General features: G+C 48.9%; 1 protein-coding gene across 4 annotated transcripts in view; it reads left to right on the top strand.

Moving 5' to 3' along the window:
* DSCAML1 (DS cell adhesion molecule like 1) overlaps nucleotides 1-14,687 on the top strand; it is a 346,013-nt gene that overhangs the window by 248,537 nt on the left and 82,789 nt on the right. For all 4 annotated transcript variants that reach the window (XM_024570871.3, XM_045204094.2, XM_045204095.2 and 1 more), the window contains exons 4-7: nucleotides 1,955-2,101; nucleotides 7,950-8,228; nucleotides 11,594-11,869; nucleotides 13,155-13,451. In XM_024570871.3, coding sequence (XP_024426639.2) covers nucleotides 1,955-2,101; nucleotides 7,950-8,228; nucleotides 11,594-11,869; nucleotides 13,155-13,451 — 999 coding nt within the window. The remainder of the gene's footprint in view (nucleotides 1-1,954; nucleotides 2,102-7,949; nucleotides 8,229-11,593; nucleotides 11,870-13,154; nucleotides 13,452-14,687) is intronic.

The raw sequence follows: 14,687 nt of genomic DNA, 5'->3' as shown, positions 1-14,687 counted from the left end.
AGCATAGTCCCCTCTCAAAGCCCTCCCCCCACACAGAGCCACAAAGTGGTGAAGTGGTTGCCGCACCCTGTTGATTACCTAAGGCTCCACCCCACACAATTTACAGGTGCCTTTTCTATAATAGGTCATGCTACTAAGACACAGAGTCAAAGCATCTCTAACTAATACACATAAACAAACACAGGGAAGCTGCCAGATTGAGGAAACAAAGAAATATGGCCCAAATGAAAAAAAAGAATAAAAACCCAGAAAAAGAACTGAACGAAATGGAGATAAGCAACCTATCAGATGCGGAGTTCAAAACACTTGTTATTAGGATGCTCAAGTAACTCACTGGGTATTTCAACATCATAAAAAAGACCCAGGCAGAAATGAAGTTTATAAGTGAAATAAAGACAAATCTACAGGAAATCAACAGTAGAGTGGGTGAAGCTGAGAATCAAATCAATGATTTGTAACATAAGAAAGAAAAAAACATTCAATCAGAACAGCAAGAAGAAAAAGAATAAAAAACAAAACAAAACTGAGGATCGGGTAAGGAGCCTCTGGGACAACTTCAAATGTACCAACATTTGAATAATAGGGCTGCCAGAAGGGGAAGAGAAAGAGCAAGAAATTGAAAACTTATTTGAAAAAATAATGAAAGAGAACTTTCCTAATTTGGTGAAGGAAATAGATATACAAGTCCAGGAAACACAGAGAGTCCCAAACAAGTTGGACCCAAAGAGGACCACACCAAAACACACCATAATTAAACTGCCAAATGTTAAAGGAGAGAATCTTAAAAGAGAAAAGCAGAGAGTTATCTACAAAGGAATTCCCATAAGACTATTAGCTGATTTCTCAAAAGAGACCTTATAGGCAAGAAGGGGTGGGAAAGAAGTATTCAAAGCCATGAAAAGCAAGGACCTCATCCAAGATTACTCTATCAAGCAAAGCTTTCATTTAGAATGGAAAGGCAGATAAAGTACTTCCCAGACAAGGTAAAGCTAAAAAAGTTCATCATCACCAAGCCATTATTACATGAAATGTTAAAGGAAGTTATTTAAGAAAAAGAAGATGATCAAAACTATGAACACTAAAAAGGCAACAAATTCACAAATATCAACAACTGAATATAAAAAAACGCATTAAGCAAACAACTAGAACAGGAAAAAAATCATAGATATGGAGATCATTTGGAGGGTTATCAGCTGAGAGGGGAAAAGGGGGAAATTGGGGAAATGGTACAGAGATTAAGAAGCATAAATGGTAGGCACAAAATCAACAGGGGAAGAAGTTTAAGAATTGTATAGGAAATGGAGAAGACAAAAATTTATATGCCCAATCCATGAACATGAACTAAGGGAGGGATTGCTGGAGGGAGTGGGGATAGCAGGCAGAGTGGGCATAGAGGGAAAAATTGGGACAACTGTAATAGCATAATCAATAAAATATATTTTAAAAAAGAAATAATGATAGAAAAAGAAAGACCTTTGCAAACTGTTGCAAAGAGGTAAGACCAATGGAGACTTCTATTCACTAAGTGAGCACTTACTGTGTGCCAAACACTTTCTTTTAAATCCTTAATCCACTGTATGAAGCATTATTTGTACCTTATTATACGGATAAGCGCAGAGAAGTTAACTTTGTCAAGTTCACACAGTTAATAAAAGAAAGAGTCAGATGTGGAACCCAGATCTTGTCTGACTCTAAAGCCCCATGTCTTTCTGGAACTCCTTGAAACATTTACACTTAAAGGAACAATAACTATAATTTCTATTTGTTTGCATATAGAAAATCCTCATCTGTTGGAGATGCTATCCTGCCTTCGAGGCTATACCACTTTCACCCCTTTGTTTTCCCCATCACTTCCTCTCTCTGAGCAATAGGTGTACCCTGGGAGAAGGCCATTTGCTTCTGGTAGTATGCCCAGATAGGGGAGTAATAGAATTTGTCCTGATTGTGTCTCCAGAAAACAGGTTTTTTATTACTTACCACGGCGGGCTGTACATCTCTGACGTGCAGAAGGAGGACGCCCTGTCCACCTACCGCTGCATCACCAAGCACAAGTACAGTGGGGAGACCCGGCAGAGCAATGGGGCCCGCCTCTCTGTGACAGGTATGAGCCAGAGGGCCGAGGGGAGGGAGCAGGGTGAAGGAGGGAGGGAGGGAGGGAGGAACCAGCCCACCCCTTGGACTGGGCATGTCTGAACCATGGATTAGGGAGTCTCAGAGAAGAAGATTAAAGGACAGGTACAGGAACCACTGGGTCAAGCCTCATCCAGTTTATTTTGGGGTGCCCTTTATATAAGGACTTTAAAGATATCTTATTTATAGGAGTCTGTATGTAAGGACTGTTAACCCTCCTGAAGAACTATGTTACTATTTATCAAATAATCAGAGTTGGGGAACCCATCCTCTTTTTTTTTTTCTTCCTTTGCTGCCAGGAAGTTCATAAATAAAATCTGATGCTCAAACATATAATGATTAGATTAGATTAGGGAGGTTTTTTAATTTCCTTATGTCTCTAAGTATTTTTTAATACTTAGTATCTATTTACAACTACATTTATATCTTTGTTATAGCCCAGCTCACAACATTTGAAAGTAGGCAGATAAAATTTGTAAATAAAATATTTCTATATTGAATAAAGGATTCTTATTGTGGAATGATTGATTATAGCTTCTGAAGGAGGAGTGGAAGCTAATATTTGTTGAATCTCCCTGTGTGACAGAATTTCATTTACCTGTTGTCTGTTAGGCATCATAATAGCCTTGTGAGGTGTGCACTGCTGTTCCTATTTCTACAGGTAACAAAACAAGATCTTAGGGAAGCTAAGCAACTCCCCCCAACTGCTTACCAGTGGGAGACACAGGCAGAGTTCACACTCTGACACCAGTGTCCTCCAGCTGCCAACCCTACCACGCACATGCCCCAGCAGAATAAAGAGGGCACATGGGGCTCCTCCAGGAAGGCTTTCTGGAACACTGCTCTTCAGACTCTTCCAACAGCAATCCACAGAGACATTTTCCTCATAGCCTCTGCAGTGCACACTGGTATTTCCCACCACATGCATTGCAATGCACTCTTTTCTATTCTATTCTGTTCTGTTCTATTCTATTCTATTCTATTCTATTCTATTCTATTCTATTCTATTCCATTCCAATTTATCTAAGTGCTGCTCAAAACTTCACCAAAGGGATTTTACAACTTCCTAACAGTTTGTAACCTGCAATTTGAAAATTTCTGCTCTTGAAGAGATAGGATTGGAGTGGCTTTTGGAAGGAGGATGAACTGACAGTCAGAACCCCTGGATTTGGAGGCTGGACCCACCAAATCATGCAGTCTCTCTGGGCCTCTGGAAAAAGAGTGAGACTAGGTACCACTCTGATTCTGTGTGCCTCTGACCTTGTGTGATTTGGTGAAGACTACCTTGACCATCAGGTGACTCTTTCCAGGATCCCCCCTCATTGGCCAAATTCATTTGTAGGCAAGACCAAGAGAGCAGGAGCCAGGAGGGCAAAGTCAGGCTCTCTGATTCCTCCTAGTGCCTCCAGTGCTTTGCCCTATGCCTGGCACACAGTAGGTACTAAGTAAATATTTATAGGATTAAGCAATACCAAGGGAAACTGTGTCGTCATAGGGTGAGGAAATGGGGCTGTACTATGTGGCTCTACCTTTGTGGCTAGACTTTGGAATCTGCCACTCAATTCCCAAACGTGTCAGAGTGGTTGCATTCCAAATTATAGGGACTTACATGTATGGGGCTTTGCTCTCATTTGCATGCTGCTCATACAATGTGGGAAAGGCACAGAAACTCCACCTCCTGCAGCCTGCTTGTTCCTCCTGCACAAATGTTTAGCCCCTTCATTCTACTAATTTCACCCCCACTTTGGGGGGGAGTAGGCAGGAGTCCCTCTCAAGTGATATTCTTTACACTGGAGGTTATGCCAACCCATCTCCTTCTGCTTTTCATTGCCCACCAGCTGTGAGAAGAAGGGACAAAGAATGAGAGGTGGCACCCAGAGACTCAGATATAAAGCCCAAATAGAGAAATAGAAATAAGGATCGGAAGGCGCCCGGACAGATGAAACAGGAGAGGCAAAGGCACATAGAGAAACAGACAGAGACCAAAGAGTGAAGGGGATCTAAGGGGAGAAAGAGGACTGAAGGGCAGGAACAGAGGGGAGCCGAAGGGAAAGGCCCCACTGAGTGACATGGGCCCTGATGTGATGTAATGTGACAAGGTGATCTGCAAGCATCTCGTCTTGGCAAAAATGCAACTTATACTGCAATGAGGTTGTGCAGAGGGAATAGGGGTGGGGGAGTGCATGTCAGGACTCAGCCTCCAGCCCCCTGGCCCCTCCCCCAACATTTCAGAGCCACTTCCAAAGCTGAGGGTGGGTTTCGGCTGAGACGTTTCATTCTTTAGTGGCTGCAGCCCCAGCCCCACCCCATGAGTTCCTGGGGTCTAAGGGGGTCGGAGTCTGGCACATCCCCAAGGGATAGGCGCCCCTCCCTCTCCCCAGGCCCAAAGGCAAGAGGAACAGGTGAAAATAATGCATGTGGCTGAGATATGTAGGTGGTCATTTGAGGAGGGCTGAAGTCACATCTGTAGCTTCTTCAGTCCTTAGGAAGTATTTGACAAAGAGGAAGGGGAAAAGGAGGGAAAATAATGAAAAGAATCAGGCCACACATAGAGTCTTGGCCTCACCACTCACAAGGTGTGCAACCTGGCACAGAATAAATAATGTCGCCAAACCTCAGCTTCTTCCTCTGTAAAATGGGCATGATAAAATATACTGTATTTTCGAACTATAAGACGCACCCTCCCAATTTGGGAGGAAAATGGGGGTGCATTTTATAGTCCAAATGTAGCTTACCTGGCTCGAGGCAGGGTGGGGGGGTGGAGCAGGGGTTTTTTTCCCTATTTTCCTCCTCTAAAACCTAGGTGTCTTATGGTCCGGTGCATCTTATAGTCTGAAAAATACGGTACCCCACAGGTTGTTGTGATATTGAAATAGGGTCCCAGATGCCAAAAGCCTTGTAAGGTGGCAGACACAGGGAGCAGCACGCAGTGTAGAGTAGCTGCTGCTTTCATTGTTGTAGAAATTTTTGCTCTACTGTTGCTGATTACAATTCCTACTACATTTCCGAAGTGTTGGGGTGGGGACAACTTTCACTTTTTTTAAATTTTCCAAAGTAGAGGAGGCAGTTGCAAGAATAGTCTGAGTCCCCTGACGTACAACCTAATAATAACCATTCCATGCATCTAGGTGCTTTTTTTCAGTTTACCAAGTGCTCTCAGGTGCATTAACTCTGTGAACTGGATATTACCATCTGCATTTATAAAAGAGGCAGCCAATGACCAGAGGACTAGAACAGGGTTCCCCGGTTCAAGGAGTCCACAGCCAGATGCAGAAGCTGTATCTGGGGGTGTCCGTTCCCGGCAGAACCATTCAGCCAACTGGGGAGGTCCCAGCAGCCTCCATGGGGTGCCTTGATGCCCCCAGCCCAGCCCCATCACCCCTAGAGATTCTCAGGGCCCAGCCATCTGTCTCCCCAGCCCTGCAATGGCCCTGGCCGTGCCTGATTCCCCCCGGGCTGTTGCAGTACACGCCACAGCATTTTACTTCTGCTCTGGAGTAATGAAAGAGGTTTCTTTCCCTCAGAATTTAATTTCACGCCTGAGACTCGGTGATTAATTCCCCCCCACACACCATCCGCCCCTTCCTCCATGGCCCTGTCAGCCCCTCTGCTTGTAAATTCTGCAGTGTGCCACAGAATTTGTGTGTTTTGCATCAATTAAGTGTCACATTGAGTAATTCTTCCCTGGCACTGGGTTTGTTTATCCAAACCGTTCCCACAGGATTGTGGTTGGGGATGGGGGGGTGGTAAGAGCCTCAGAAGCTGACAGGGAGGGAGGGAAGGCTCCCAAATAGTAATTGCCCAGCACATCTGCATAGTGATTTCATGTCCATCAAGCTCTCTGACAAACATTTTGCCATTGTTGTCTCCAACAGCCTTCTGTGATCTGGAGGCAGGCTTATCACCTCTACCTCGTGTGTAGATGAGGAAGCAGACCCTGAGCGATCAGAAGACTTACCCAAGATCACACAGGGAACTGTGGCCCAGGCAGTCTTGCACCTGGGTCTCCTGAGTCCCAGCAGGGGATTGCTCTGAAGAGCAGTGGAATGTGGGAAAGGAGCAGAGTCTCCTAAAAAGACTTTTTCCCAGGGAGAAGAATTTATAGCCCAACCCCTCTCTCCAAGAGAGATGAGCTAAGGACAGAGGGTATTTTCCCATCAGACAGGGAAGATCCAGGGGGGTCAGCCACCGAGTGAAACTCAGTATTAAATCGATCGTTCCATCTCAATTGCATTTACTGAACCAGGTTTCAGGGAGACCTGGTTTCTGATCTTGGCGCTGCAGTCTGATCCTGGGCAGGTCGCTGCACCTCCCTGGTCGCAGGGTTCCTATCTGTGTGTGCCCTCCAAGGTCCCTAAGCCAGCTCTGCTCATCCATGAGCCTGTGAAGTTCTGCAATGAGGGAGAAGCAGTCCACTGGCCCACCCCATGCCTGAGTGAACCCATTCATCCTCAGGCATTAATGATTCCACAGCCCGGGCCCTGCTCTGTGCCAGGCATGGAAGATACAGCAGTGGGTCCACACTGCTGCCAGATGCTCACAGTCTTCCAGGGAAGCAGAGATAGGACCTGGTGCTAACTGTTGTTGGCAAGGGCCAGAGGGAGGTGGCAACAGTGGTTTCTTCTGGGGAGAGGGAACCTCTCTTCTCACCATCCTGTATACTCATCTGTACTTTCTGAAGTTTTGTCAGGTGTATATATTACACATTCAAACTTTTTCTTTAAAAATAAAAGGTTGTTTGAAAATAAAATTAAGGAAAAAGGAAACTATGGGAGTCCAGTGAGAGAGATTTGTGAAGGACGAGTAGGAGTAGGCCAGGCAGAGTGGGCTGGCCGGCCCTCAGGTGGTGCACAGTGTGATGACACACATTGCCACAGGTGGGTCACTGTTGAGATGAGGGGGGCAGGGAGGCGGTGAAGACAGGGAGGCCAGCGCCTGGTTGGAACTAATCACTGAAGGCCTTGGAGTTCAGGATGAGAAGGTGGTTTGTTACCATGTAGGTTTTGCAGCAGAGGGAGGTCCCAGCAGGAAGGAAGCTCAGGGAGGCCTTTTAGGGTGAGAACCAGATGGAGACAGCAGCCCGAGCTCCGCTTGGAAGTGGCACAGCCGTCACACACAGAATGTGACTGCACAGGGCCTGGGTCTTTGGCAGTGTTTGGCCACAGACCCTGCAGTCACTGCTCTCTCCTCATTTGGGAAAGCAAACTAGTGGATAATTGGTGGTGGTGGTGAGGGTGGTTTGCAGAGGGCTTAATTTCCAAATCCTCCTGCGCTCCAGCGGAAATGCCCTGGCTGTCTCCTAGACTGCCCAGATTGTGGTGGGCAGAGACAGAACAAGGCAGGTAGATAGCTCCCCCATCCTTGAGGGGCACCCACAAGCCAGGCTGAGGCCCAGATCAGCCTTACCAATAATTGCAAACTCAAGATGTCGTGATTCTCATGTCATGGGGACTAACTGCTCCTGAGGCTGGGCCAGGCTACAGGGACTGCATGCGTGAAGGAGCTTGTGTACACTCTCCCCTGCACCTCATGCTCGCTCCCTTTTCCCATCTGCCTGCCTGTCATTCTGCCTGACATACCCACCCCTCCCCCAGCTCTGCTCCCCAGCATGGTTCTCAGGGCTTGGTCCAGCCTGAGTAGGAGAGTCGGAACCAGAGTCTGGGCTCAGGGAAACACTGAGAGCCCTCCCACACTGGATATTGCTCACTCTGCATACCAGTGGGCAGCAGGTTCCTGCTCTGGGTGCTTGTTTTTCCTCCCCCACCCTCACTTCACCCAACCCAGGCTGGCCAGGGCCACTGATACTCTCTACCTTCCAGATCCTGCCGAGTCAATCCCCACTATCCTGGACAGTTTCTACTCCCAGGAAGTGTGGGCTGGCCACGCTGTGGAGCTTCCCTGCACAGCCTCTGGCTACCCCATCCCTGCCATCCGCTGGCTCAAGGATGGCAGGCCCCTCCCGGCCGACAACCGCTGGACCAATCGCATCACCGGGCTGACCATCAGTGACCTGCGGACTGAGGACAGTGGCACATATATTTGTGAGGTCACCAACACCTTTGGCTCAGCAGAAGCCACAGGCACCCTCACAGTCATCGGTGAGTGGGGAAAGCTGCTCTTTCAGCCCCATCCTTGAGAGTAATCTTCAAGAGCCCCACAGTATGATGGGGAAGGGCATGGGGGCAGCTGCACCTGTCTTTGGCCAGCCCCAGGGAACCATCTCCTGGTTGGAAAAGCAGTTTGGTATCCTGGAAAAAGCCCTGGGTTTGAAATCAGAAGACCAGCCTTTTGGTTCCAGCATTATCATGATCAGGCATGATTATCACCTCTGTGCCCTTTTCTGTAAAATAGGATAATGATTCCAGTCTTCCTACTGCCCAGAGGTCACAAAGGTCAGAAGGGACCATGAGGGTGATGGTGACAAGCAGGTTTCCTTGGCTTGTTGGAAGGAGACAGTATCTGTACTAAAGAAAATGGTGCTGGTGTTAATCCATTAGAGAGAGCATGTATGTCCCATCAGAGATGATATTCAGAATATTTAGCAATAATCAATAGGGGCCATGATCAATCTGATCAGACACTGGATGTAAACAACCAAGTCATCCTTTCCAGGAAAAGCTGATAGGTATTAATGCTGGTACTTCTTGTTCCTTCCATCACAGAGCCCCGGGGTCCAAGGAAACCCTGTGGAAAGCAGAAGGACTTAGTAGCAACCCCCTGCTGCTGCTGAACCCCCTGGTAGGGAAAGCAGGAGGGGCAGAGGGGCTGGTGCCAGGGATAGAACCATGGAAGAGGATTCGTGAGACCCAGGAGCATTCATTGCCCCCACCTCACCCCTGCCCCTCCCTCTGGTGAACCTGTCTCAGATTCCCCATCTGTAAAATGAAGAGGCCCTTCTAGCTCTGGCATCCAGAGTCTGACTCTGAGTTTTCTGCTCTCTGAATTGCAAGGAAAAATGTTGGCAGTAGTGGGGCTGGGATTCAGAGACTCTTGGGGGATCTCACTCCCATGGGGCAGCAATAGCTTGAGTCCCTGAACATTGTACCCAATGGCATCCTGAGGGTCATCCAACCCAGGCAGTGGAAGCGGGCCATCCAGAGGTGATCCCACCCCCACTGTGCAGACCTCACCACCCACCTCACCTCCCATCTCATGAGCACAGAGCTACAGGTGTGTAGAACCTTGGGTGGACCAGAGAACCACAGCAGAACCCAACCTCTCCTGGTCTGGCCTCTTGGGCCTGATACCCTGTTGCCTTCAGCCCAGATGTGGGCCCAGTCTCCTTCCCACAGTTGAGGGGTCCTGACAGTTGAAATGTGCTTATCTGCAGTGCTGAGAAGGAGCCTTCCCCTTGCAGATTTCCTGGGATGCTGGAAGAACAGAAAGAGCCTCAAAAAATGCTCTGGCAGTGACAGATGTTTAGGTTATAAAGCTGAAGGCCCAGCTTCAGGGGGTTTCTTCTCCTACAAACAAGCTCAAGACAGCAGAGCAGGCACATAGAAGGACCAGGGTTGGGGCCTCACTTCTTGCACTAAGCACTGTCCATAATTGTTTGGTCTAATATTACCTTCACTTCTTTTTCCACCCTCCTGCTACACACACACACTCACACTTGCAAACACATATGTACACTGTCTCAGAACAGGTCAGGAACATACCTTCAAATCCATAGCAAATTAGCAAACCTGACTCTGGGTAATTTGATGTTCACAGTACATAAGGGCAAACAGGTACTTATACGCACACACACAGGCAGGCAGGTGTGTTGAAAGTTCACATGCCTACTTCTCCATACACACACACATACACGGTGCCCACACACAGACACACACATTCCTCTGCCATAACATGCTCACATCCTAGCACAACACAGATACACAATAAGTAACTCCCTACAGTGACATGTACACCCACTGGCCCTGTATGCTTAGGCACAGCTCGTTCTCCTCTGAGCCTCAGCTCCCACCCTCCCCAACCCTGGGCTGGGCTGGACAACTGGGTTCAAAGGGAAGTGACACGGCTTCTCTTTGTCTTCCATCTTCTCTGATAGCCCCTCTCTTCTAGATTCATGGAGACAAAAGTAGTGCTTTTCATTCTTCCCCCACTCCAATTCTGCAACCAACCCTCCCACCCATCATGACACTGAGCCTGAGCAGGAGCTATGAGGATAGAGCAAAGGGCTGGCAGAGCCCTGGAGCCCTGGTTGGGACAAGCAGTACGCTGCCTGCCTCACTGCACACTGACATTTCCTAGGCTGCAGACAGGCTCTGGGAGTGAGTAGGGAGAGCTGAGCATGAGCAGACTCACATGTGCTTTGCTTACACCCACCCTGATGGGCCTGCAGTCCCCCATCTCCTGTAGACTGCCTCATTTGGGGGCTCAGGCTGCTGCAGGCTTCAGCCTCCCTTCTAGAACCCCAAGTCCATGGAGATCAGGGGAGAGAGGCCAATGTGGGGCTGGTAACCAGGCAGCCAGGGAGACAATCAATAAACATGACTCAGGTAAGTGTTAAGGAAATAAAGATAAGAGATACTGCCCAGCTCTCAAGTGGCTCACAGTCTAGAGGGAGAGACAGACACAAAGAAGTGATTAAAGACCAGTGCTTACCATGGTGTTAGTTATACCCAGGGGGGCACAGAAGAGGGATCTTTAACCCTGACTGAGAGGGGATTAGTGTCCAGGAAGGCTACCTGGAAGACATGACACCTCAGCTCATTATGGAGGATGAGTAGAAATTAGATAAAAGGCAAAAGGAAGACTAGGCAGAGGCCCTGGGGCAGGAAGTAGCCTAAGGTGTGGGTAGGCTGCTGCTCTAGGAACTGTGTTCCTGAGAAGAGGGGCCAGGTCCCCTTGAATGCTACACTGAGTTGCTGGGTATGGTGGAAGTTCTGAGCAGGGTGGTGGCCAGCTGCAGCCTGGAGGATGGGGGGGGGGGGGGGTGTGTGCAGACAGGAGAGTCTACTGCCTGGGTTCAGGTTGGGAGCTGAGGTCTGCAGCAGGGCAGTGTTGGGAGCTAGAGAGCAGAAGTCAGACCAGCCGAAGGCAGCGGCTAGTTATCTGTACGGGTATGAGAGGTGAGTGGCTGAACCAAGGGGCTCTTTCTGGTGTCTGGGGAGGGTGACAGGAAAGATGATGAGTCTCCACTCCAGCTCCCTCCAGGTTCACAGCCCTACCTGAGCATAGAGACACCCATCAAGAAAGCACAGACCCTCAGAACAAGAGGTGTAGAGATATCTTGGCCTGACCCTGCCATTGAACAGATGAGTAAACTGAGGCTTAGACAGAGGAATTTACCACTCCCAGTGCCCCCTCCCCAACAAGTAGTCTGGTAACAGAACTAGGGCCTCCTGACTCCCAGGACCTTTTAAGATCACAGTGTACCTCCAGCCATACTCACCCACCTAAGCTCTTTTTCTTTTCTTTTTCTCCCCGGTTGCCTTCACCTCTCCCCGGCCTGGCCCAGACCCCCTTCATGTGACCCTGACACCAAAGAAGCTGAAGACCGGCATTGGCAGCACAGTCATCCTGTCCTGCACCCTGATGGGCTCCCCGGAGTTCACCATCCGCTGGTACCGCAACACCGAGCTGGTGCTGCCCGACGAGGCTGTCTCCATCCGTGGGCTCAGCAACGAGACCCTGCTCATCACCTCGGCCCAGAAGAGCCACTCCGGGGCCTACCAGTGCTTTGCCACCCGCAAGGCCCAGACCGCCCAGGACTTCGCCATCATCGTGCTTGAGGGTGAGTTGGGGTGGTTTCAGGACTCCCAAAGCCCTGCCGGGAGGAACCCGATCAGCGCACTACTCCCACCCTTCCTATACACCCAGCAGATGCCTGCCTTATTTAATCCTGGCAAGATACTTTTTTAAATGTTACCTGCTTTGCAGCTGAGGAAAGTGAGGTAATGGTCACTTACCCAGGGCCAGTTCAGAGCAGGGACATGGAAAATGAGACTGGTGGGAAGGGCAGGGAGTAGAGTGGGAGGGAAACCCAGAAATGGAGGGCACAGGGAAAGGGGTAGATGAGGTGTCAAGGTAGTGACCTGGTAAGCAGTCCCAGGCTCTACCAGGCAGCAGGCTCTCCACAAGTTTTAGACAAGGGTCTTCCCAGAAATGGGCTGGTAGGTTGGCAGAATGTTGGATTATCATCAGCATTTCAGTATGAAATGTGAGTGTGTGTAGAGTATGTGTTATATTTGCCTTGCTTTCTTTTTTTTTATGTTTGTTTTTAAATTACCTAGTACCTGTTTTAATCCTTTACAAAAACCCTGTATGGAAGGATGGACAGGGCCAACAATCAGTGTTCCATGGAGGAAGCTGGGGCACCGGGGTTAATCTTCCCGAGCAAGGTTGCTTGGTCAGCCAAGACTAAGGCCCAGACAGACTCCCACGGCCACGACCTCTGTGCAGCTTGCATTTTAAGCCTCAAAATTCAGACTTTTTGCTGTAGCACCATCACCCCCTCCACCCCAACCCACCCATACTCCTGCCAGAATGAGAACTGGAATCAGACAGCACAGGCTCTGCCTGGTCAGGTCCTGGTTCCTGCACAGTTAACCTGTGGTCCTCTGTGTCTTTATTAATAAAGGGAGGGGAAAGAGGTGGAAAAGAGAAAGTTGAGAGGAGATACATTTTATTAAGCACTTACAAAGTCCTGTGCTAAGCATCTTTAATGCATTAATTCATTCAATCCTCACAGCATCAGTATGAGGAATTTATAGCATTATCCCCATTATCATCATTCTCTGTGGATAAGAGATGGAAAGACTCAAGAGGTTAAATAACCTGCCCAAAGACACAGAACTAAAGTGGTTGAGGGAGAATTCAAACCCAGGAGTCTTAATTCACATGCAATAGTAATTGGCACCTGACAGGGTTTTGTGGCTAATGCATGAATTGATGTACATGAAAGTTCTTTATATTATTATGACCGCTGCTTTCCCTCCTCCCCTTGTGGGGTGGGTGGCCTGGTGGGATGGTCACTCAGTGGCTCAGTGACTCTGAAGGGGGCTCCTCACTCCCTATAGATGGCACGCCCCGCATCGTCTCCTCCTTCAGTGAGAAGGTGGTCAATCCTGGGGAGCAGTTCTCACTGATGTGTGCAGCCAAGGGCGCCCCACCCCCCACTGTCACCTGGACCTTGGACGACGAGCCCATTGTGCGGGATGGAAGCCACCGCACCAACCAGTACACCATGTCTGACGGCACCACCATCAGCCACATGAACGTCACAGGTCCCCAGATCCCAGACGGGGGCGTTTACCGGTGCACCGCGCGGAACTCGGTGGGCAGTGCTGAATATCAGGCGCGAATAAACGTAAGAGGTGCCTGTCTACATTTAAATATCAGAATAGGCTTTTGAGTTCCTTTGCCATCTCTGTGGTTGTCATTATTCTTGTGGTACTTGGTACTTACTATTAATTGTTATTTTGGTTTTAGTAGAGGTCTCTTTTCTCTTTCTCTCCCTTTTCCCCTGTCCCCTACAGCCCCATCATCCATTCATGTGTATGTGTGTGTGTGTGTGTGTCTGGTAGACACTTCACTGCCTTGGCATTCCCACCCCCTCATCTTCCCCCTTCTCCTTTCCTGTAATCTGACCTGACCCGTCCCCCACTCTTCCATTAAATCTCTCTGGTCCCAGGTACACAAAGTACCCTGCTAACATTCACCAGCCCAACCAGGGCCTTGCAAGAATAGGACAGGGAAGGAGCAGTGGGGCGAGGCTTGGCCTTTGATAGGGGTGTCCACCAAAGCTGTGTTCCTAGTGTACTTCCACTGAGTCATCCCTAAATGTTCCAGGAGGTTTAAGCAGCAGGAGTAATAGCATCATCTTCTCCCAATCCTCACTCTTCCTCCTCATCATCTCCCCCAAAGGCTCAAGCCATGAAGAGTAAGAGGCTCAGACTGGGTGGGGTTACCTCAAGACAGGCAGCCCCAAGGGAAGGAGTCCTCAGGTGATCATTCCCACATCTCAGTTCTCCAAGTCACTGTGATGAGCACAGTCTCCTCCAAAGCTCTTTTCAGCCCTGTAGGGTCAGATTGGCCCTCATGTGACCCTATCAGTAACCCCTGACCCAAGGGCGGAGGAGGACCGAGGGAAGAGAGGAGGGGTAATGGAGCAGAGTGCTAGTAGCTGCCATGGGGCAGGGAAATAGAGAGGGGATTCATGCTCAATTCACCTGTGCTGGGCAGGTCTCTAACCCCATTTGAAAAATGTACTCTACATTTGGCCATCCTCCCAGCCTCTCCTCAGAATCCTAGGAGAATCCCTGGTTCAGCTGCTCATCTCCTGGGTGCAGAACCTGACGGCCTCCAGCACTGCCCTGCAGGGTGGCCTCTGAGCCCCTTTACAATCCCACATTACCATGTGCCCAGATGACCCAGCTGATGACATCCCCTCCCCGCTTTTTATCCCCTTCATGGGGGCCCACAAAACACATTTACCTGTTGAAAGAAAATTATCAGTTCATCCAATGAAGACCTTCCTATTGTCCTTTAAATATTTAATGTATGTAAGATCCTTTTTGGTACAAGACCATCATGAGCAAGTCAAATGAAAA

Source organism: Desmodus rotundus, chromosome 5 (genome assembly GCF_022682495.2).
Source record: "Desmodus rotundus isolate HL8 chromosome 5, HLdesRot8A.1, whole genome shotgun sequence".
Taxonomy (NCBI): Eukaryota; Metazoa; Chordata; class Mammalia; order Chiroptera; family Phyllostomidae; genus Desmodus; species Desmodus rotundus.
Note: the sequence above shows the minus strand (reverse complement) of the source record. Positions and strands in the feature narration are given on the sequence as shown.